The sequence below is a fragment of the Diceros bicornis genome, chromosome 3 (genome assembly GCF_020826845.1).
Source record: "Diceros bicornis minor isolate mBicDic1 chromosome 3, mDicBic1.mat.cur, whole genome shotgun sequence".
NCBI classification, from domain to species: domain Eukaryota; kingdom Metazoa; phylum Chordata; class Mammalia; order Perissodactyla; family Rhinocerotidae; genus Diceros; species Diceros bicornis.
In genome coordinates, this window is record NC_080742.1 from 12,704,518 (window position 1) to 12,727,523 (window position 23,006).

General features: G+C 40.7%; 1 protein-coding gene across 3 annotated transcripts in view; it reads right to left on the reverse strand.

Moving 5' to 3' along the window:
• RINT1 (RAD50 interactor 1) overlaps positions 1-20,633 on the reverse strand; it is a 33,789-nt gene extending 13,156 nt beyond the window's left edge. Inside the window, exons 1-11 of one of the 3 annotated variants that reach the window (XM_058523584.1) lie at positions 20,482-20,633; positions 19,989-20,034; positions 14,581-14,765; positions 10,441-10,682; positions 5,862-6,035; positions 5,614-5,763; positions 4,894-5,050; positions 2,688-2,798; positions 2,367-2,592; positions 1,694-1,831; positions 532-731 (exon numbers count right to left, since the gene is read on the reverse strand). In XM_058523584.1, the coding sequence (XP_058379567.1) occupies positions 532-731; positions 1,694-1,831; positions 2,367-2,592; positions 2,688-2,798; positions 4,894-5,050; positions 5,614-5,763; positions 5,862-6,035; positions 10,441-10,682; positions 14,581-14,765; positions 19,989-20,034; positions 20,482-20,523 (1,671 nt within the window). In that variant the 5' untranslated portion in view covers positions 20,524-20,633. Of the gene's footprint in view, positions 1-531; positions 732-1,693; positions 1,832-2,366; positions 2,593-2,687; positions 2,799-4,893; positions 5,051-5,613; positions 5,764-5,861; positions 6,036-10,440; positions 10,683-14,580; positions 14,766-19,988; positions 20,035-20,481 lie in introns of those variants that run through there. The other 2 variants (XM_058523592.1, XM_058523602.1) reach the window with 2 other exon arrangements.
• Positions 20,634-23,006: the final 2,373 nt, after the last annotated feature.

Consider the following 23,006-nt stretch of genomic DNA (forward strand, 5'->3'; position numbering starts at 1 on the left):
GGGAGTTCATTTTACTACTCTATTTACTCTTGTATACATTTGAAAATAAACAAAACAAATAATTTTTTAATGTAAAATAAATGTTAAAAAAGTTTCTATTTTTGTGATTCTTTATAATTTGTCATGTTTTGAAGGCATTCAAGAGGTATCAAGTGTTTCTATTTTATTTCCCTTAAAGTCCTGAATTTTATTGATTTTGACACCATTATTCAATCTGAGCTTTTTCTGAGATAGCAATTAGCCTACATGAATATTTCCCAACTATGAAGTCTAAAGAGGAAAAAGGTTCATTCTATAAATAACTATTTCATGAAAAAGGTTGGCTTTCTTTTCCAATGATTAAAATATTTAGGATTATTTAACCATTGAGACTTGATTGAGAAAAATATGTACTTTAATCACAACTCTTAAGTTTGGCCTAATTGTTATTCTGCCTAATGTATATTTTTGCTTGCTATAGATTCAAAATTCCAAAGGTAAAATTATTCAAACTACTAATATATTATTTACTATAAAAGCACGTTTACTTACAACGTTGTCAGCCCAATCAGCTAGTACTGTTGAGATATAGTTCACGGCATTAAGAATTGCACAGTATCGAAAGCCAAGGGAAGCTCTGGTCTCTTCCTTCATCACCTGAGTTAATCGTATCCTAAAATCATCTACTAAGTCCTTCTGTAACTCCAGGAACTGCAGCTTTCGGGAAGCTGGAGGAAGATTTTTATACCTGTCTGTGGAGAAAGGTGACACATGAAGGTTTTTGATACTGTCCATGACAGAGTTATAGGTTACATACTTTTTGTGTTTTAGTGTTTTTCATATTTTTCTTACAGTTAAGAATATGGAATTATTTACTGACTAGGCTAGAATGACACTTCTTCAGACCCAAGAAATGGACAAGACAGAGGAGGACAGTGGCAATGAGGGTTCAGTGGCACCTGGAGAAGCAGCAGGCCTGCCATGGGGCAATGTGGACAGCTACAGACCAACCAGGGCTAGGGGCTGCTAGGCACCCCGCGGCCAGAACTTTCTTACACTATAAGAAGAGTTCCTATTAGTACTCCAATCCTTAAAGTTACTTTATTATTTTACTCTTCTGCAATCTTTCATATATCAAGGTGAAGAAAATATTTAAAACTTAGGTTGGGCCAGTCCCGTGGCTTAGCGGTTAAGTGCGCGCGCTCCGCTGCTGGCGGCCCGGGTTCGATCCTGGGCGTGCACCGACGCACCGCTTCTCCGGCCATGCTGAGGCCGCGTCCCACATACGGCAACTAGAAGGATGTGCAGCTATGACATACAACTATCTACTGGGGCTTTGGGGGGAAAAATAAATAAATAAAAAAATTTAAAAAAATAAAAAAAAAAAAACTTAGGTCAATCACCATTTACTGAAGACACGTTAGGTGAATGGCAAGAAGATTCAGATAATAAAATTAAATTCTTATTTAATTGCTTTTATGTAACAATTTAGGAATTTTCCCCTCATGTATCACAATATTTAAGACCTTACTTAAATTTTTAAAAATCCGAAAGCTAGAATACTGTGCTAGAGTTCTGCCAAAATAGAAACTGAATTTGAAGATATTATAATAACCACTATATAATATTAATTTTGTTGAACTACCTGAAAAAGTACCACGTGAAGAGTCAGTACTTTTAAAACAAAGTTATATCTTAAAAAACTTATACTTACCAGTTATAACCAAGAGTAGCATCATAAAAGTTTCTGCACAGTCTGGAACTTTCATCTCATCCACATCAGTGATATCCTTATATTGGGATATCCAGGCAGCTTCTGATGAAAGCATTGAGTCCATTTTTTGAAGAGCAACTGATATGCAGAAAAAAGGATCATGTCAATTAAGTAGTTATGTCATTCCTAATTTTTCAATGCACAATTTTTTAGGAATGATGACTTTTCTATAAAAAATAAACAAATTCACAAGCTCCTTCTAGTTGCACTATATTTAACATGCTCTATTTTAGAGTTAAACAAGATGCTTTACTTCTCCCTGCCACCCCTACCCAAAATCTCGACAAGAGTTATACTGACTAGATAACTACATCCAAAATGATTCTACCAAGAGCAGAAATACTGTAGGTAAAATCTACAGAACAGTTAACTACATACTCTACCGGCTTGAATATTCCACTCTAGAAACACGTAGAGTGCAATTCCAGGAAAAACTGAAGTTTGATGGGAAGAAAAGAAAATAAGACGACCTCTGAAGGCAATTTGGTAAACCCTGACCAAGAAAAGTTTAGATGGCTCTAGCTTTTACCCAGAACTGGAGGAGAAAAACACCAAAAATTAATACACACAAAAAGAGACATCTCTCCCCACCCATGGCCACATGAGCACTTACATTTTCTCTCCACAGTCAACCATCTCTGAAAACAGGTTTCCTCTGACAGAATATGCATACAATTAGCAAAAGTGCCAGGATAGCCGTGAACACTGTGTAGCTCCCTTTCAAACAAAAGCACCTCATCCACCAAATGACAGAAGAGATTGTCATCATAGAGCAGACAAGGAATATCAGCAGCTAACTTCTCAAGAACCAGCATCATAAGGCCTCGAGAAAATTCAAGCTACAAGAAATACATAAGCATAAGGTAATGTAAATGACAAGTTATTCATGGACACACACAACTCCAACTGGAATGCGCAGGACTGAGTCTCTTACCCTTGCATTGACCGAAGAGCCTACTTTGTCTAAAATTGGCTGAATCTTCTCATCCAGAAACTGAGTGTGGTTCCCAATCCACATAAGGACCTGAGCCAAGTACCATTCAGGCTAAGAAAGGAGGTAAAATAGTTTGAATTCTTAAGTCATTCCAACTAGGAAGTTACAATTAAATGGCTCTATTTAATCATATACAGACAGCACTTACAAAACTTAGCTGAAAATTCCTATACCTAAGAGCACAATTCCTACTCTGAACTTAAAACTCATGTAAGGCTTAATAATCAAATGTTTCCCAATATACTCCCAACAAATTCCAATAATGTGGCTTAAATCAATAAACTCATAAATATACAGTGCCATATACATTTAAAACCTAGCACTTTAGAAATATGTAAAATGATGAGTAGTATTACAAAGAACTGATGGCCTTTAAATTGTTTCTTTTGAAATAACATTCCAAATTTTTTTTTTTTCCTGAGGAAGATTTGCCCTAAGCTAACATCTGTGCCAATCTTCCTCTGTTTTGTATGTGGGTCGCCGCCACAGCATGGCCGCCAACAAGTGGTGTAGGTCTGCCCCGGGAACTGAATCCAGGCTGCACTGAACTTAACCACTAGGCCACGGGGCCAAGCCCAAAATAATTTTTATACATTATTTTCTTCTGCTTTTTCTTTTCAAAAGGTAAAAATTAAGAAAAAAATTTGGCTTGTCTGCATTACAAAAAATGCCTTAAAACAGGTATAATTATAGAAAAGGAAATCTAAGTATGTGGCTTTTTAAATCATCCCTAGAGATGATTCTACAAACCTTCAAAGTTTTGTTGGACAGGGATTCAAAAACATTTACTGAATGGTTGGAGCCAGCCCTGTGACCTTGTGGTTAAGTTCGGCATGCTCTGCTTCAGCGGCCTGGGCTCAGTTCCCAGGTGCAGACCTACACCACTCATTGGTGGCCATGCTGTGGCAGCGACCCATATACAAAATAGAGGAAGACTGGCACAGATGTTAGCTCAAGGCAAACCTTATTCAGCAAAAAAAAAAAAAAAAAAAAACATTCACTAAATGGTAAATCCCTGTTGTGTGCTAGATGCTGGGAATACAAAAATGAATAAGGGGCAGTCTCTAATCTCAGGGGCTACACAGTTAAGGTTTGATGACAGAGTACCAGGACCAGTGGAACCACACTTTAAAAAGCAGCCAACGTGATTCACAATCTTCTTACCTTAAATTATTACTGCCTCTCTACAGCTTTAGGTTTATTGCTTTGTTTCACTTACTACGTACTAATTGGTTCTACTCTTCTGTCCACCAACACCTCATCCAAAAAAGGAGGAGACCCAAAAAGTACAAAAGAACAAGCTGAATTTAAGAACCAGAAATCCACTGCCACTCTGCTCCCTCTTATGCAAACATAACTGCCCATCCCTTGATTCCTTTAAAATTCTATATAAACTCATGTATATACAATATATACAATGCCTGGTGTAATCTGGCATTTAATAACACTTAATTCAAAACACTGAACCCCTCTGCTACTTGCACTGCATTAGATGTAGCAAAACTCAAGGATACCAACAAGGTGGGATCCACCCACTAGCAACAAACAAGGTTACAATTCTGAACAAATTCAGTCAAATTTCATTGAAAACAAAGGCCTATGATTGTTTTTCAGGTCAAATTAAAGAAAAATCTCAACAGTGTGCTCAATATAGATGGCATAGTCCCTCAAATAAATGTTGGTGATAATTTCCTCAAAGCCATTCCCATCACTTATTCCTATACTCTCCCTTGCACAGCTACAAATTGTTTTAGCATCAACACCTCTATTCAAAAGCTAGTGCTCTACTATCTTTTGACTTTCACTTCTGTTTCTGATATATTTATAAACCTGAAGGAGCAATTTGCACAGTGAAACACATGTGGATCCAGTTGTAAAAAGTGCCACAGCAAATGCTACAGCACACCCAAGGGAAACTCGAGAAACTGCTCAAATGACGTGCTAATAAGTGAGCTGATTCCTATGACATATCAACACAGATCCCAAAATAGATCCATAAAGGGCAGTGACAGAACAGGAATTTAGCTCTTTAGAGAAAAAACAGAAATGTGAACAGAATCAGATTTTAACTTAAACCAGCAAAAGTACAGAAACCCTTAACATCTGCTATTAATAAAAACCAAGGACAAGAGTTGGCAAAGCACACCTTGCTTATGACATTAGTCTGCCGGTTCCCTCTGAAGTGATACCGGAACCTCTTCTGGAGGGGACTCAGCATAATCTGGATGGGCAGGATGATAGAAGGGGATGCGGGAAGAGAGTACTTTTCTGGAAGTTGTTTTGGCTCAGTAAGTAATTCATCTCTGACATAGTCAAATCAAGGAAGAAGAATCAAAAGCATGTATACATATATGTGTGTATGTAGTATATATACACACACCTTTTTCCAAGAGACATATAAGACACTAAGTAAAGTTAATTATGATATAGATAATATGTAATCCAACTTTTACTTAAGATTTCAGCAAAAAGTACACGAAAATGTTATTAGAATTAATCTGTAAGTCTTTCCTAAAATAAAGAATAGTAGTAAGTAAGGAAAGACATTCAAGTAATCATTTTATTAAATTAACACTAAGTCACTAAAGTTTCCTCCCAATTGCCCATTTTTTCTATCGTCCCAAGAGACCTATATGTGATGCAAACTTGGGTCCGTCATGTATTTCAGACTGACCCACGCCCTCCCACCCACATGGAATCCACTTTGAAGGAGAACAATCTACCACTCCATGGACGTATACAGATCAAGTCCAAACCCAGTACTCCCATTTCGCTTCTTGGCCACTTTCAAAAAGTTTTACTCTGTTGCCATAAATCCACTCTAGAAAAAAGAAATTTTAGTAAGATTTAACTCCAACAAAGATACGAGGTTTGTAGTTTCAGAAGCTGACAAAACAGCGTCTCCAGGTTACTGTATATCTCAGGGGAACTGGCTGGTCGACTTAAGCCAACAGTTTGAGACTGAGAGGGTGCAACGAATGGCCAATGAAACTGTGCTAAAATTTCCTCAAAATCACTGTAACAGAAAAGTAACACATGTATTTCAGTAAAATACAATGATCACCAAATATCCATCTGAAAGCAATTACCATGAAATATGGGTAAATTCCTTACCTTGTAAGCTTGTCCTTGAGAATTTTATGCCAGAATTTAACAGTGGCTCTCATGAAACCAAGAAGATGAGTACAAGATGATTCCTGAAGCTTGATGTCCAGTTCTGCCATCGACACCAGAGTAGAGGCTGCCTCTGGGACATTATTGGTCATCAGATATTGCTGAATGTTATCGCTGCAAACAAGGCAGAGCAAACTTGAAAGACAGTTCAGAATAATTCCAAATACAGAAGCACTGCTTCTCCCTCCTGTTTTATGTAAAGTAACATCCAAGGAAGAAGGAAACACCACTTGGAAGTGGCTTTTTTACCTGATACCCAAGTCTCTGGGAGCCTGGAGTCCTCAAATTCATCATCCTTCTAAGAACAGCGGCCCATGTTCAGGACACCTCCCTCCACCTTTCCCTTCCCACTCCTCCCAACAGAACAGACTTGTCCTGTGTCACATTCCCTCAGGCACCACACATTTCTGATAAATCTGCCTTTTACAGAAGTCTTTAGTATCTTAATCCAAGGGAATAATGTGGGTAGCATCTGGTAAGGTCAAATATGATCATCTTCCATCTTTACTTTGCCCAGATCAACTTGATTATAGGAAACTTAAGGAGGTGGCAGCTCAGAGGCCAGCCCTTTCAACTTACTGTTAGCCAAGTTCCAGATAAAATTTAAGGTAAGCTCTACAGCAAGGGCAGCAAACTGAAATGCCTACAGAGGCCTGACAGGGAGAATAAATAAAAAAAGCAAAGTGGGAGGGGACTAGCCCCACCCTAAGACTTCAACCTATTGCTGCCACGCTGGAAGGTGAGTCCAATGTGGCCAAATCTTAAAATTTTTCCAGAGAAACCAGAAATCAAGATTTTCATGTAAAATCAAACCAATTAATCAAATTCTTTAAGACAAATAAAACAAGTCTTCAGGACAAACTCAGCTCATGAGCTACCATTTTGCATATCTGGCTCTATAAAGCAAAACATTTTATTTAAAAATGAAATGTTTCTTTTGATAAAAATAACACATTCCATATCTTAAGCTATCTAAGAATAAGGAACAAAATGTAACCTTTTCAATAATTAATCTCAATTCAGGGGTCACCCCCTGCAGGAAATCTGAAGTGTCCGCCCTCTAGGCAGCCTACTAGCATTCTCCCCGGGGGCTTGGCCACCGCGCTGGAAGATGACTGACGAGCCGGGACTCTTGCCCCTGGTTTGCTGTGTTCTTCAGTTACGTTCCTCGAGTGGGCACAGCGCCCTCCTTAGGGAGAGGAATGTGTACTCCCACTGCCCAGCTGCACCATGCGTGAGGATTTTTTCCTCTCCTTCTGCCACGAGCTGCTTTTGTTTCCCTGTCACTGCCTCAAGGTCTCGACAAGAATACAAAGCTGTTTGTATACTTCTATTTCTGTCATCTCCTACTCTCATTCTCTCACTTTTCCTTCTTCTCCTTTTCTAATCATTTTTATTAAGATTTGCAAAAGATTCTGTCTTTTATAGCTATTATCAGAATTGAAAACACTCTTTTTCCCCCATTGAGTGTCAACAAATCCACCATTTCTGCCATTAAGACACAGGTAGCTCTTCTCTGTGGGCCTGTTTTGAAGGTAGCATGCACAAGCTACTGCTCCTGTATGAGGTGCTTCCCGGTGCATTATGGCAAATTATCTAAAAACTCCTCACTGATTCCCACTTCAAAGAAATATAAATCCAAACTAAGTGTTGCATTACATTAAAACAAAAACTACCATGTTTAAGACATGTACAAATGTTACAAAAGAATTTAAAATGTACAAGTAACCAGAGAACAAGAGAGTACCGCTTTCTAGGATACAATGATATAGATCTCCACACAACACTGAGTCATGAATGACATTCAGAGCAGAGGAAACGCCAGGGTAATAGCGTTCATTCATAGTGATTCTGCTGTACTGTAATGATACTGCGCTATTCAACAAACAGGGTTAATATAAAGATGCTAGTTCTAGGAAGAAAAAACTACTTTTTTTTAAAGATTTTATTTATTTATTTTTCCCCCAAAGCCCCAGTAGATAGTTGTCTGTCATAGTTGCACATCCTTCTAGTTGCTGTATGTGGGTGGCGGCCTCAGCATGGCCGGACAAGCGGTGCGTCGGTGCGTGCCCGGGACCCGAACCCGGGCCGCCAGCAGCGGAGCGCGCTCACCTAACCCCTAAGCCACGGGGCCGGCCCTACTTTTTTTTAAAAAAAGAGAAAGTGCTATAGAATAAGAAACAGGTCATTAGAGGGAAATTAGGAGATGAGGAAAATCTCAGGAGCCCAAAAGAAAGCTAGAAATAGAGATGTATCACAAAGACCTAAGGGAAAGAACAGGTTATTAAAGAGACAGAAATAACTGTTCTCTACTTGATTATGAATTTGATTCCTATTTCTAATATGATTCCCTGGGCATGTTTCTCTTTTAAACAATTCCGACATCAGAAAAAGGCTATCCATAACCATAGTCCTATTTTAATTAACCTATTCCTTTGGCTACCACAAGAGTGAAGCTTTTAAACAATTTATTTTACTTAATATAAGATTATTAATATTGCCCCTTCTTGGTATTTTCTTTCAGAAGGGCAAGGAAAAATGAAGTAAAATAAAGCAAGGTTTAAAATTCCTTCACTGCAAACTATTTATTTATTTATTTATTGTGAGGAGATCAGCCCTGTGCTAACGTCTACCAATCCTCCTCTTTTTTTGCTGAGGAAGACTGGCCCTGGGCTAACATCCATGCCCATCTTCCTCCACTTTATATGGGACGCCGCCACAGCACCGGTTGCCAAGCAGTGCGTCAGTGCGCGCCAGGGATCCGAACCAGCGAACCCCAGGCCGCCGCAGTGGAGCACGCAAACTTAACCGCTTGCGCCACCAGCCGGCCCCTGCAAATGATTTATTAAATAATTAATCTAAACAAGAAGGAGATGCTCTAAAAAGCTGAAGTCAATTTCTGGGTTAGCTAGTAACACTACAGTCTTAGACATATTGCATTTTCTGTAAACCTAAAACTCATATATGCAAAACAAAGATTTCATACTGTACTGATACGTAAAATTCTTGAAAATCTCAGGAAACATACGCAGGACAAAGCGATACTGCATTACTCTTTGGAAGAACTAACATAAAATATAGTAACTATGATATATTTATAATGGGACATTAAGACTCGAGGGTGACTTTTCTCCCTCAAGTCCTCAGACAACATGAATGGTTGCTGACAGCTTTGAAGCAAGAGTAGTGAAAATAGAGCAAGGACGGGACAGTTTGGAGGGGCTGGGGGACTATATCAAGAAACCAAGGGGCCAGCCCGGTGGCGCGGGCGGTTAAGTGCGCGTGCCCCGCTGCGGCAGCCCGGGGTTCACCAGTTCGGATCCCAGGAGCGCACAGACGCACTGCTTGGCAAGCCATGCTGTGGCGGCGTCCCATATAAAGTGGAGGAAGATGGGCATGGATGTTAGCCCAGGGCCAATCGTCCTCAGCAAAAAGAGGAGGATTGGCAGATGTTAGCTCAGGGCCGATCTTCCTCACGGAAAAAAAAAAAAAAGAAACCAAATAATTCACCAATCTAGGCAGAAATGTTAATTTAGCTTGTTTGAAAGGCAATACCAGACACTCAAAATCAACCACCAGTAATATGTATTCAATTCAAAAACAAGTACTTCTTTTTTTCCCTCCCCACAAGTAACAAAACTCTGTTATTCACTTAAGAATATTGTGTAGCTCTTTTCCCTTTTTCTTTTTGCTGAGGAAGATTAGCCCTAAGCTAACATCTGTGCCAGTCTTCCTCTACTCTATATGTGCATCACCACCACAGCATGGCTGCCGAGTGATATAGGTCCGTGCCCAGGATCCAAAGCCACAAACCCAGGCCACCGAAGCAGAACGTGCCAAACTTAACCACTACACCACGGGGATGGCCCCAGAATATTGTGTAGCTCTTATTAGATGATTCCCACTGAAAAAAATTTAAATTATAAGGAAAGCAATCCATTTCATTAAATGACCATCTGTAAAAAGTAAAAGTAAGGAGGACTATTACCACACCGAGGGGTTGTTTTATTAACTTGGCATTATAAACAACAGTTCTTATCATGTGTTCACAATACAACTATAGGACTTGAAATTTTTACTGAGATTATTTTCTATTTATTTATTTATTTATTTTATTTTCCCCCCCAAAGCCCCAGTAGATAGTTGTATGTCTTAGCTGCACATCCTTCTAGTTGCTGTATGTGGGACGCGGCCTCAGCATGGCCAGAGAAGCGGTGCGTAGGTGTGCGCCCGGGATCCGAACCCGGCCGCCAGCAGTGGAGCACGTGCACTTAACCGCTAAGCCACGGGGCCGGCCCCAAGAGATTATTTTCTTTCAAATGCAAATTGAGCTCCCTGAAAAGTTCATGTTCATGCACAATAAAGGAAAAGAATCATTATCATAATGCTATTTTCATAACTGGTAAAATTACATTATTATACTCTTTAATTAACTCAATTATTTAATGGCATGCATGCACTCTCTAAGACAGAGCCTCAAAGGAAAATAATAATTATGAGAACAAAGGGCCCATTTTACCTTAGTTCTTCAATCTGTGAAATCCATTTAAGGTAAGCAAGATGCCGTTCAATTTCTTCAATTTGGTTAATCATGGCCCCAAGATCTTCCATCCAGGGCTGTGCGGTCAGCAAATGACTGTTAATGGAACTGGAGAGATGAGTTTCTTGCTCCAGAAACTGATTAAGGAATTGCTTTGATTCTTCTGCATTTTTTAAGGCACTCTGAATTCTTTTAGGGATTTCTGATGAAATCGTAAGTACCTAACCATACCAAAAAAACAAAAACAAAAATTAGCAGCAATCAGATAAAATTTTCATAACCTTTTTTATTAGTTCATTACCTTCAAAATACATGTTTGTTCTAATAGAACTGAAAAATGTCAATTAAAAGCTTCAAAAGAAAGGTTTGATTTCTGCATCCCGTACCAACGAAACCTAAACATGAAATGCTGTGTGTGGAGATTTGTAGAGGGAGGCCTATCACACTGGCCTCCAGTAAGCATCTCTGGATCTGCCTTCATGAAGCTCAGCACTCTCAGGAGGTCCGGCCAGAACACTTACATGCTTTATCTACTAATTATTTTCCTTCAAAAACCAATGAAGCTCTGATTCTAGAAGTCTGGTTATCTGTATTTTGCAAAAGTTCCCCGTGTGATTCCAACTGAAGCCCAGGTTGAGAACCACTGACTTGGTAAGATGATATCCAGGTAATGTCTTTAGATATGGTATTTATTAAACGAATTTTTCTTACAGCATATGGAAAAACATATGCAAATATTAGGCATCAGTGCAACACAAAGACTATTTTAGAGGAATTTTAAGTTAATCAACACTGATTAGACACTTACTCTGTACCAGGCACTGGGTGAGGGATGGACAGATAAATATGACACAGCCTCTGCCCTTAAGCTCAGTTGGTAGAGAAGAGCGATGTAAACAATTTCAACAGTGGAACTGATGCACTAAAAGAGACATGCTAGGTGTCATGGTGCCCTAAGGTGGTGCTTCCCAAACCTGACTGTGTACACAAATCACCTGGAGAGCTGGTCACAACGCAAATTCGGACTCAGGGAGTTGGAAGTAGAAACTGAGATTCTGCATTTCTGACAAGACCCCACACTTTGAGTAGCAAGGTTTTGAGTCGCAAGGCAACTGTGCTTGCGTTGCCCGTGCCAGCCCTTTGCAGGATGGGTGGGAATTTCTCAGGGAACTTTGAAAGGAAAGGGCATTCCAGGCAGAAGGAACAGCTCAGTCATGATAAGAGAACAGCATGGAGCTAAGTAGGGCAAAGAATACAGTTCAAAGAAATGCAGAGAGAAGAGGCGAGCCTGGCGAGCCTGGACAGGTAGAGACCAACAAGATCAGAGGGAGCATCTTGTGCCTTAGAAGAATCTGGGCTTTATCCAACAGACAATGGGAAGCCATTAAGAGTTTTTCATAAGGGATTAGTTCAGTTAGATTTATGATCTAGAAAGGTAATGTGATAAACAATTGTGTTTATTCTCATATTATTTGTAATAATAAAAACTAGAGACAGCAAAAATGTCTACCAGTAAGGTCCTGGTTAAATAAATCACGGTACAGCCATATTTGAATACCATAAAACCATTAAAAAAGAGAGATCTATAGCTATTGATAGAGAAACAAGTACTATATTACATTAATTGTAACAAGTTAAGTATATATATGCTTGCTATACATAAAAGATTTTAACTGTATAACCATATTTTATATATATTTGCTTATTTACTTATAATAAAATTTCTGTAAGGAATAAAAAAGAAAGATAGTTACTGTGACAGTATGAAGAAAACAGAAGATGGGCAAACTACCATCAAATGCAAGAGAGAACGCAGCCCTGAACTGCGGTGGACGGCAGGGGTGGGAACAAGGGGGTGGACACCAGAGACACTAAGGAGGCGGAACTCAGACGTCTTGGTGATGGGGTAGAGCAAGGATGATGAGGAGCAATCTAGGGAGGCTGCTAGGTATCAAGCCTGAATGACAGGCAGATGGTGGTGCCATTTTCCAAGACAGAGAAGCATTTTAAGGGATGGATCAGTACAATTTTGGACATGCTGAATTTAAGGTTCAATTAGGGACTTCAGCAAAGCTTCCATGGTCATCATGAAAACAAGCCTGATTACACTGGGTCAAAGAGCAAACAGCAAATTAGTAAGTGGAGACAGATACAAAGTAAGATGACTTTCTGAAGAAGCCTAACAGTAAAAGGAAGGGACTAACGCCTACTAAAAGATGAGGGGAGGGTTTTTTGTTTGTGTAGTTTTTAAGGAAAAGATCTGAGTATGTCCACATGCTGAGGGTTCACAACTGGCTGAGGAGCAGAGGATGAAAATCTAAAAGACGGAAGCAAGCTCACTGAAGCAGCAGGTAGGATCTGGGGCATAAGGATTACCTTGATTTATCCTCTGCTGAATTAAGAAATAGAAATGATTGCAAATAAGTTTGTGGAATATAGGGTAGACTGTTTAATATGTTCACGCTAGATGGCCTCAATTTTTTCTGTTTGGGAAAAGGAAAGGAGAGAATGGCCAGGTTGGGTAGGTGTCTTGGAGAGAATTTGGCAGAACAGCTGAGGGAAGTAGCAGAGGAGCCGACCTTCCCATGGAAGGACTGTCAGGTGGGGCTGAAGACACACCTGTGGGCTGCCATGCATCCACTCAGCTGCATGATCTCCTCCAAGAGAGCCCACAACAACTTGCCTACAGGGGTGGAAGAGGAGGACGGGGCTGGGCTAAATTTAGGGTCTAGCAGTAGAGGTGGTGGAAAGACAGGAAGATGTGGAGGCCAAAGGTGCTGGGGATGAGAAAACTTAAGACAACTGACAACCTGGGGCTAACACACCAACATAACCACGCAGAGTTTACCTAACCCAATGTAGTAGTTACAAGATACAAATCTTTTATCTTTGACAAACACACTGTTACAAATACAGGGACCCATCTATTTCTTCAAGATTACAGTCGTTGGGTTTTTAAAAAATTATTTTAAGTAATATGTTCACTGTAAAAAGAAAAAACTTGAAAATACAGAAAGATATGGAGAAAACACATTACCTGTTAAAGAACCACCCAGAAATAACCATTATTACAATGTTCTACTTATTTTCATGTTTTCTCCCTATGGGTGCATATATAAAAAATTTGGAATGACGGCATTACAACATTTTTGTATACTGTCAAATTATGTACTTACAAAAGCCCTTTAGAAGTCATTGTATAGAAATCAACAATTCAAAGAGGCTTATGCACTCCTATGTTCACTGCAGCATTATTCAGTATAGCCAAGAAGTGGAAGCAACCCAAGTGTCCATCGACAGATGATTGGATAAAGAAGATGTGATATATATATACAATGGAATACTACTCAGCGATAAAAAAAAGACAAAATTGTCTCATTTGCAACAACATGGATGGACCTGGAGGGTATTATGTTAAGTGAAATAAGCCAGACAGAGAAAGACAAAGACGATATGACTTTACTCATACGTGGAATATAAACTAACACATGGACAGAGAGAAGTTTGGTGGTTACCAGGGGGAAGGGGATTGGAGGGTGGGCACAAGGGGTGAAGGGGCACATTCATGTGGTGACTGACAAATAATAATGCACAACTGGAATCTCACAATGTTATAAACTATTAAGACATCAATTTAAAAAAAGTCATGGTATAAAAAGCTACTTAATTTTTTAATCCCCCCCCACCAAAGCCCCAGTAGATAGTTGTATGTCATAGTTGCACATCCTTCTAGTTGCTGTATGTGGGACGCAGCCTCAGCATGGCCGGAGAAGCGGTGCATCGGTGCGCGCCCAGGATCCGAACCCGGGCCGCCAGCAGCAGAGCGCGTGCACTTAACCGCTAAGCCACGGGGCCGGCCCTAAAAAGCTACTTAAAATGTTAGCAATCATTATGTTTTCAAGACATAAATCACATCAGCAGGAACTTTGTCTTTTATATAACTTGTAAAATACCTAGCACACTGTAGGCCCTTAAAACGTATTAAACAGTTTAAAATGATTAGACTATTTGTCACAGACTATATCTTCAAAATTCCCTGTATAATAACGGTTATGTCTATAGTATGTTAATTATAGTGAGTATACTACTGATGTCATTTCAATGAGTTGTAGTATTTACCTGTTCTTCCAACTGCATTTTACTTTCTGTCATCTGTTCTATGAGTTTATCAAGTTTCTTTAAAGATGTAAGGTCATTTCCAACTTCCTTCTCTATAAATGCAGACACATAGGAAGGGAGATCACCATTATCTGCACCTTCACCAACTTGTTCATTTCCAACAAGAGCTGCAATGTTTACGTCACCTAAAATGAAAGAATAACAATTACTCCACTAAGTACTATGGAGTTAAAGGAAATACAAGAGATACACAAGGCAATATATCCACCCTCAAAAGTTAATAATTTAAAGAAAGCACTGTATATGATATTTTTGTGTATATACATGTATACTATATATACACAAATATATATCTATACACACAAAAACATACCCAAATGAATATATCTATAGTGCATATACATGTATATGCATATATGCATATATACACATTATATAAATACATATATATACCGATACTATATATGTATTTATCCATTTGAGTATTTTTATATATACACAAAAATACCCTAAGGAATAGCTTAAAGCAATCTATTGATCAAGTACTACAAAATGCTTAAGAGCTGAGGAAATTCAGAGAGAGAAAAATTCCTGAAGTCTGTCCTAGTAACTACAGGTTTCAACAGATTTTTTTTTTTTTAAGGTTTTATTTATTTATGTTTTTTCCCCCCCAAAGCCCCAGTAGATAGTTGTATGTCATAGCTGCACATCCTTCTAGTTGCTGTATGTGGGACACGGCCTCAGCATGGCCGGAGAAGTGGTGCGTCCGTGGGCAACCGGGGTTCCAAACCCGGGCCGCCAGCAGCGGAGCATGCGCACTTAACTGCTAAGCCACGGGGCCGACCCAAGTTTCAACAGATGTTGACAGGACAATGCAGTTATAAGCAGATATTAAACTTTTCCAGAAGAACTTATACCTTAAGAATCTATTTTATTACTGAGGAAAAAAAAGGTCAAATCTGATTTTATTAATGCAGTTGCTACTAAATTAGTAATATACTTAAAATTTGTAAGGAACCAGATGGTATGGACTAGAATAACACCAAAGGAGGACTCTGGTTTTAAAATGTTAAGAAATGGGGCCGTTGGGCCGGCCCCGTGGCTTAGCGGTTAAGCACGCTCGCTCTGCTGCTGGCGGCCCGGGTTGGGATCCCGGGCGCACACCGACGCACCGCTTGTCTGGCCATGCTGAGGCTGCGTCCCACATACAGCAACTAGAAGGATGTGTATCTATGACATATAACTATCTACTGGGGCTTTGGGGAGGAAAAGGGAAAAATAAATAAATAAATAAAATGTTAAGAAAAACAATAGTATTAAAACATTTCACGTATATGAAAAAAATTTGAAAGAGTGACCAATGAGTAAAAACTCCTCATGTAAGAGTAAAAAAGTTTTACAAGCTTCAAATGCCATTGTACAAAGATGTCCATGTCAGAAACAGAAAAAAAAAAGGGAATATGAGAGAAAACACAAATTACTAGGAAAAAATCAAAATGGCTGATGCAACCACTACATTGTACAGTCTAAAGTGAGATTCTTTCCATGGCAAATAAACTAAAACTAGACTTGGATGAATGCACACTGGACTTATTAAATGTGACAAAAACAGCTGACTTGGAACCCTGAAGCCGTTTCTTGAGAAGAGTGGTGGCAGAGGCAACATTTTCTATAACAAAGCAAACACCACCAAGTGAAAACAGAACACTGTGTTTCTCTGCTCTCGTCCCATTTAGTGAAATTTCCCAAAGAGTCCACTCCTTATTTCACGCTTGAAAATTGATCATTTCCTCTATTTCAAGGCCAGTTTTTCACTCTGCAAGAGTCTATACCTTCTTCTATCCAGAATTTTTAAGACATGATTAAGCAATTTAAGTTACCTCTAATTTATTGCGGAATGAGGCAAGATTCAAATATATAAACAAAAAATTTTCAATTTATATTTAAACAAAACACTTAAGAAAACAAATTCCTAGTAAACACAGAACCCACTTCACAGGCAATTAAATTATTTCCCACTGTCCTAAATTTGCGGACAGACAGCACTGCTCCTCTCTTCCAGAGTATCTCCAGCTACCTTTGCTGACCTCTGTGTCAGCGTGGCTTTCTGAACGTGCCTTGAACCCCAGAGAAACCTGAAGTCCCACAGCAGCTTCTCGGCAAAGAAGGACAGGACCCCCAGTGGCTGCCACATCCTTCTCCTTCTACTCCACGCCAGTGCACTAAGATACACTGCTTCCCCCTGAAGTATCTGCTTCCAAGTGTAAGCGATCCCCTTTTGGTTAATTATTACTTCCTTCTTCCTGAAGAAGCTTAGGAAACCTGAAATTTGGGTCAAACTTGGTATAATGGTAACTCCATTTCACTGTGCAGTCAGTAAGTTCCCTGACATTAAACATGCTCAACTCTACTCAGTCTACAACTTGAATTATTCCATACACAGGGGCTTAATCTCCCGAGATTTGAGTAGTACCTAGGGGGAAAAAAACAAGACAAGATAATGTAAAAATTTAAGAAGAATAGCCATTGATCTCCAAATGAAAATAAATGCTATAAAATAAGGCCCCAGAGAAAGAAAGTGGACTTCACAGAAACGAAACATTAGAATAAACCTGAACACACAGCGCATTTCTCTATTTCAGGTTTGCCCGAAGGATTTGGTTATCTCTAAACAAACCACTCATGATGAGTTTATGAACAAATTAAAAGCGTGATTGTACTAGCATGTATGTAGTTACAAGGACTATAGCAATTTCTAAAAAAAAAAAAACAGGTGTGTGCATGAGCGACAAAGCTGGGGAACAATATAGAGCCTCCTGGGGAGCAACACTGGTTGGACTTCACCTCTTCTTCCCTGGAGCTGTCCCTGTAGAACTCGGATCTTTAAAGTTTTAAGACAACAGCAATGAGGGAAAGGCAAGAGGTTATAATCAGCCTCATTTTAAAACAACTGTCGGGCCGGCCCCGTGGCTTAGTGGTTAAGTGCGCACGCTCCGCTACTGGCGGCCCGGGTTCGGATCCCGGGGGCCCACCACGCACCGCTTCTCCGGCCATGCTGAGGCCGCGTCCCACATACAGCAACTAGAAGGATGTGCAACTATGACATACAACTATCTACTGGGGCTTTGGGGAAAAAAAAAAGAGGAGGATTGGCAATAGATGTTAGCTCTGAGCTGGTCTTCCTCAGCAAAAAGAAGAGGATTAGCACAGATGTTAGCTCAGGGCTGATCTTCCTCACAAAAAAATAAATAAATAAATAAAACTGTTTAAAACAACTGTCACTTATGCTAAAATGAAAATATGACTATCTAAATAGAGATATGCCTAAATGCAAAATGTAACTATCAAATATTGTTCAATTCTTTACGTAAAAATTAATAGAATATATACCAGTGTGTTTAATACTGGGTATGTTCCTCTTCCTCAACCCCTAAACAACAAATTTTCCTTTGTTCTAGTCAACTTATAAGAATTAAAAGCTTGTTCATATAAGAACTAGTAGCCCACCAGTAGGTAGAAGCAAAACTAGCATAAGTCTATGCCTCAACTTCCCAACTATAAACTATAACATTTGCCCAGCCTACATTTAAAGGTTGTAAATGGGACTAAAATCCATGTTTCCCTGACTCTCAACCCAATATTCTTATTTTCTTCTCCTTCAAATATGAGCAGAATTGGCTGGTCTGCATCAAACTTCATTGATACAGAAATCCATCTACTATTATGCACCGGAGTCACAATGTCTTTATTTATTTATCTTAAATAAAATGAGTTGTGTGGTGCACCTGCAGATACACAGAAACAGGGCTATGTGCAGAAGGAATGTTTTGTGAATGCTAAGGTTGCTGTAGCTTAGGGAGTAAATTCTATGTTCACTTTTATTTTTAATTATACTCTTTTGATATAACCCTTATCAAATGACATTCTTCAAAATGACACACTGGTGTTTTAGGATGTTTTTATGTCTCTCTTTTTCTCTATTATTTGTAAAGAGCACTCCTAGTTGCAAAGAAGTTGAACAAGCCACTAAAGGAAGGACAAGGACAAAGTCTACAGTCTGCATCTATGATTTTACTAAAATGACAGCTCAGTAGGCATCAACTCTCTGAGCATCTGAACAAGGTAAAGGTGGAAAAGGGAGGGGTTTCACTGAAAGATATGGGGTACTCTCAAATCCTCCAAGGAAAAGGAGCTGAACTGTGGCAGCTACGACTGTCAAGTACTGTGGACTACTCAGAGCTTTCTCTCTGAGGCCGATGGTATCAGTAGACAACGTGAGGGGCAAGCCCAACTCCTAAATCCAATATGGTAATGTAGACACCCTTCTCTTACCACTACTCATTCCCAGACTATTTGTCACGTTCAGCAGATCCCATAACCCTCTGATGGCATAGCTGTTACATGCTTTTCCCCTTCCTCCCCCAATAAATTTCACTTCAAAAGCCCCTGAAGATTCCTTGATTTCCAAAAGCCTGCCATGCCTAGCTTATTAAAGTAAAATGACAAATGTCCACATCTCTGACATACGCTCCTGTCCTAGGCAGGAATTGGAGGTACTGACCTTTCCCCTCTGCCTTGTCCAGTCCAAGACCCAGGATCCAAGCTATCCTCTGTGCTCTTCCCAGATCAACTTTTTTTTTTTTTAATATATATATATATTTTTTTTTTTATTGATGTTTTAATGGTTTCTAACATTGTGAAATTTTGGGTTGTACATTTTTGTTTGTCCATCACCATATACATGACTCCCTTCACCCCTTGTGCCCACCCCCCACCCCCGACCCCCACTGCCCCTGGTAACCACAGTCCAGTTTTCTCTGTCCATGTGTTGGTTTATATTTCACATATGAGTGAGATCATACAGTGTTTGTCTTTCTCTTTCTGGCTTATTTCACTTAACATAATATGCTCCAGGCCCATCCATGTTGTTGCAAATGGGACGATTTTGCCAGATCAACCTTTAATTGCAAATTCACTGAAGGTAAAGTACAACTAAACAACTATCATTTGACTTCTTTGAACCCAATTAAGGAGGCAGTCATCTCTCCTAGATCATTAGCCCCTCCAAATCCTGATGCTTAATAAATTGTTGCTTCATTAAAATAACCGGCAGGCTCCAATTGTTTTGAAGCCAGTCTGACAGGCAGAACTCCAGTAAAACCACACTAGTTCTTGCACAGGGCAGGAGTCAGGAAGTGCTCTTCTCCAAATCATCCCATAGTTTATCATTTTAGAAAGACAAAAATATGTGTATAATGATAATCAGTAAATGCAAGCATATTGTAGAGAAAAAAGATACTTCATCTAAAAGATAACAGGCTAAGACTCTTCTCGGATGCAGACCCTGGAAGGCTGAGTTTTGGCGAGATGGCTGGGTACAAAGCACTAAGGTGTTTGGGGTCGCTTACTTTTCTCCTCGACGTTTTTCCTTTCCTCACCACTTTCAGAGCAGCACTAGAAGCAGAAGAGGCGTGACAAACACATTAAGACTGAAGTGGTAGATGGAACTCATACAGGGCTCCCAGAGGGCATCCACTGGAGGACTGCGAGGTCCCAGGCCCCTTCCCCTGGGGCCTTCGTGAAGGGCCACGGCCGTCTGACGCAGGTTCTAAAACGGGCCACCTCTCTGGGGCCACCACTGCCATCCTGCCCGTCCGCCAGGGCCACCTCCCCACAGAGATCTGTGTCATCTCACCGGGGTCGCCGGAGCCACTGCATAGGGACTACCTCCCCTGGGAGGTCTGTGCCACCTCACCAGGATTGCAAGGGCCACCTCCCCCGGGCCACGGGAACCACGTCCCCAGGTGCCAGGGTCACCTCACCAAGAGAGTCTCCCCTAGGAGATGTGCCACCTCACTGGGCCACCAGTGTCCCCTCCCCGGGCCACCAGCGCCGCCTCACCGGGGTTGCCGACGCCTCGCCGATCTCGCCGGGCGGGAGCATCCCGCCTCTGCGAGAGTCCTCGGCTCCATGCGCAGCCAGCGTGGCTGCGTGGTCCAGCTCCCGCCAGCGACCAGCACCAGCTCCGCCTCGGAGACTGCGGAGCTGAGTGCCACCGCGACTTCCTCTCGCCGTCTCTCTCGTTTCTTCCTCTCCTCCCAGAAAGGCCCTGCCCGCGCCGCCGCTGGCCGTGCGCGGTGGCTCCCCCTGCCGGCCGGGGGACGTCGGCCGCTCCGGAAGAGGGGGGCGATCCTTCTCAACCTCGGTGAAACATACTTCTCCTCGTTGGGGCCCTTAATGATGGAGCTTGAAGGTATCTGTCCTTCCACACCAGAAATTCAATATGAATCATTTCATTTGTATTTTAGATGATATCCCAGACGTTCTGAGAGTGTGAGGGGGCTTGTTGATCAGCTTTAATGTAATTTGGTCGGGCTGTTTACTTGGGGAATTTCCAATGTCGTTATCTTTGGATCATTCTTTTAAGGCTTATCAGATTCAACTAGAGATGACCCTCCAATTGCCTGCGTGGAGGGTCCAGATCTGGTTGTAACCGTTCTGGGAGCTGAATCGAGGAAAAGGACTCGGCATCTAAGAGGCACTTTGCACAGTGCAGAGACCCCAAAACACCTGTTCTTTGCCAGGGAGAAGGAATAGAGTTACCTGGCAGCCAGCAAGGGGTAGGTAGAGCACCCAGGGATTTGACAACTTCAAAAACAAACGCGAAAGGAGATACCATAGAGACTAAATCAAGTAGCGGGGGTGGGGGCAACCCTTAGAAGAAACAGAAACCGTTCAGTGGGGAGAAAACTTGTGTGTGCATTGTGCAAGATGACATGAGTGGAGCCATATTAAAACAGAGCCAGAGCAGCCATTTCAGAGGAATTGCCTTGCATGGCTTGTTTTCTTTTATCTTCAGAACTGGACCAAACCACCAACATTCCAAAGAAGTCTGTAAGGACAAGGATACCTTGTCTGTAAGAACTGGTGGAACTGGACTTTGCTGGTGCCTAAATCGCTAACCAATCAATGAAGTACAAGTTTAGCGTTTTGTCTGATGATTGAACCTCAGGCCAATCTATGAAGTACAAACCCAGCCTTATCTTATCTAGCACCAATGAACTCTTCTTTAATACAACTCACCTTTCCTCCCTTTTTCCCATAAAAACCCTAAGCCCTCTTCTATAATCAGGACACTGTTTGAGTTTCTACCTGAATCTGTGCTCCCAAATTGCAATTCTTTGATCCCAAATAAATGCTTTGCCTCTTAAACTGGTTTCTGTTTTTGTAGATTGACTATATATATATAAAATCAATATCCTGAGATATGAAATACCATTGCAACCATAAAATAATAAGAGGATACTACTGTAATTTATTTATTTATTTGTGAGGAAGATTGACCCTGAGCTAACGTCTGTGCTAATCTTCCTCTATTTTGTATTTGGGACCCTGCCACAGAATGGCTTGACGAGTGGCATGTAGGTCCACACCCAGGATCCAAACCTGTGAACCCTGGACCTCCAAAGTGGAGCACACCAACTTAACTACTATGCCACCAGGCCAGCCCCAGGATACTACTACTGTATTTAAAAAGGAGTGTTCAGAGACAAAATATATGATATCCGAAATGAAAAATTCAATGAAAATGTTCGAAGATAAATGTTGGGAAATATCCTAGGGAAAAAAATCAAAAGGACAAAAAAATGGAAAACAGGAAAAGAACAATAATAAATTAGAGGACCACTCCAGGGAGTCCAAAATCTGAAAAATAAGAATTCCATAAGAAAAAAACAACAGGGGTTAGGGAAGGAGTGAGCATCAACAAAACAATTCAAGGAAATTTCCCTAAACTAAAAGCCCTAAGTTTCCAGACTGAGAGGGCCCACTGAGTCTGCAGCACAATGGATAAAAGTCGACTCACCCCAGGGGCCGGCCCGGTGGCGCAAGCGGTTGAGTGCGCGCGCTCCGCTGCGGCGGCCCGGGGTTCGCTGGTTCGGATCCCGGGCGCGCACCGACGCACTGCTTGGTAAGCCATGCTGTGGCGGCGTCCCATGTAAAGTGGAGGAGGATGGGCACAGATGTTAGCCCAGGGCCGTCTTCCTCAGCAAAAAAAGAGGAGGATTGGCGGATGTTAGCTCAGGGCTGATCTCCTCACAAAAAAAAAAAAAAAAAAAAAAAAAGTCGACTCACCCCAAAGGCTCATCATTGTGAAATTACAGAACACTGGGGACAAAAAGAAACCTGAAGCTTCCAGAGAGAAAAACAGATCACTAACAAAGGATCAAGAATCAGCATATCTTTCAGTTTTTCAGCAGTCACAAAGAAAGCTGAAAGACATGGGAGCAATTCTATACAATTTCAAAAGGAAATTTATTTCAAACTAGAATTCTGTACTTGATTAGTAAACTACCAATGAAGTGTGGGTAAAGAATAAATGTATGTTCAGACATTCAAGATTTCAAAAAATTTCCCTTTCATTTGCT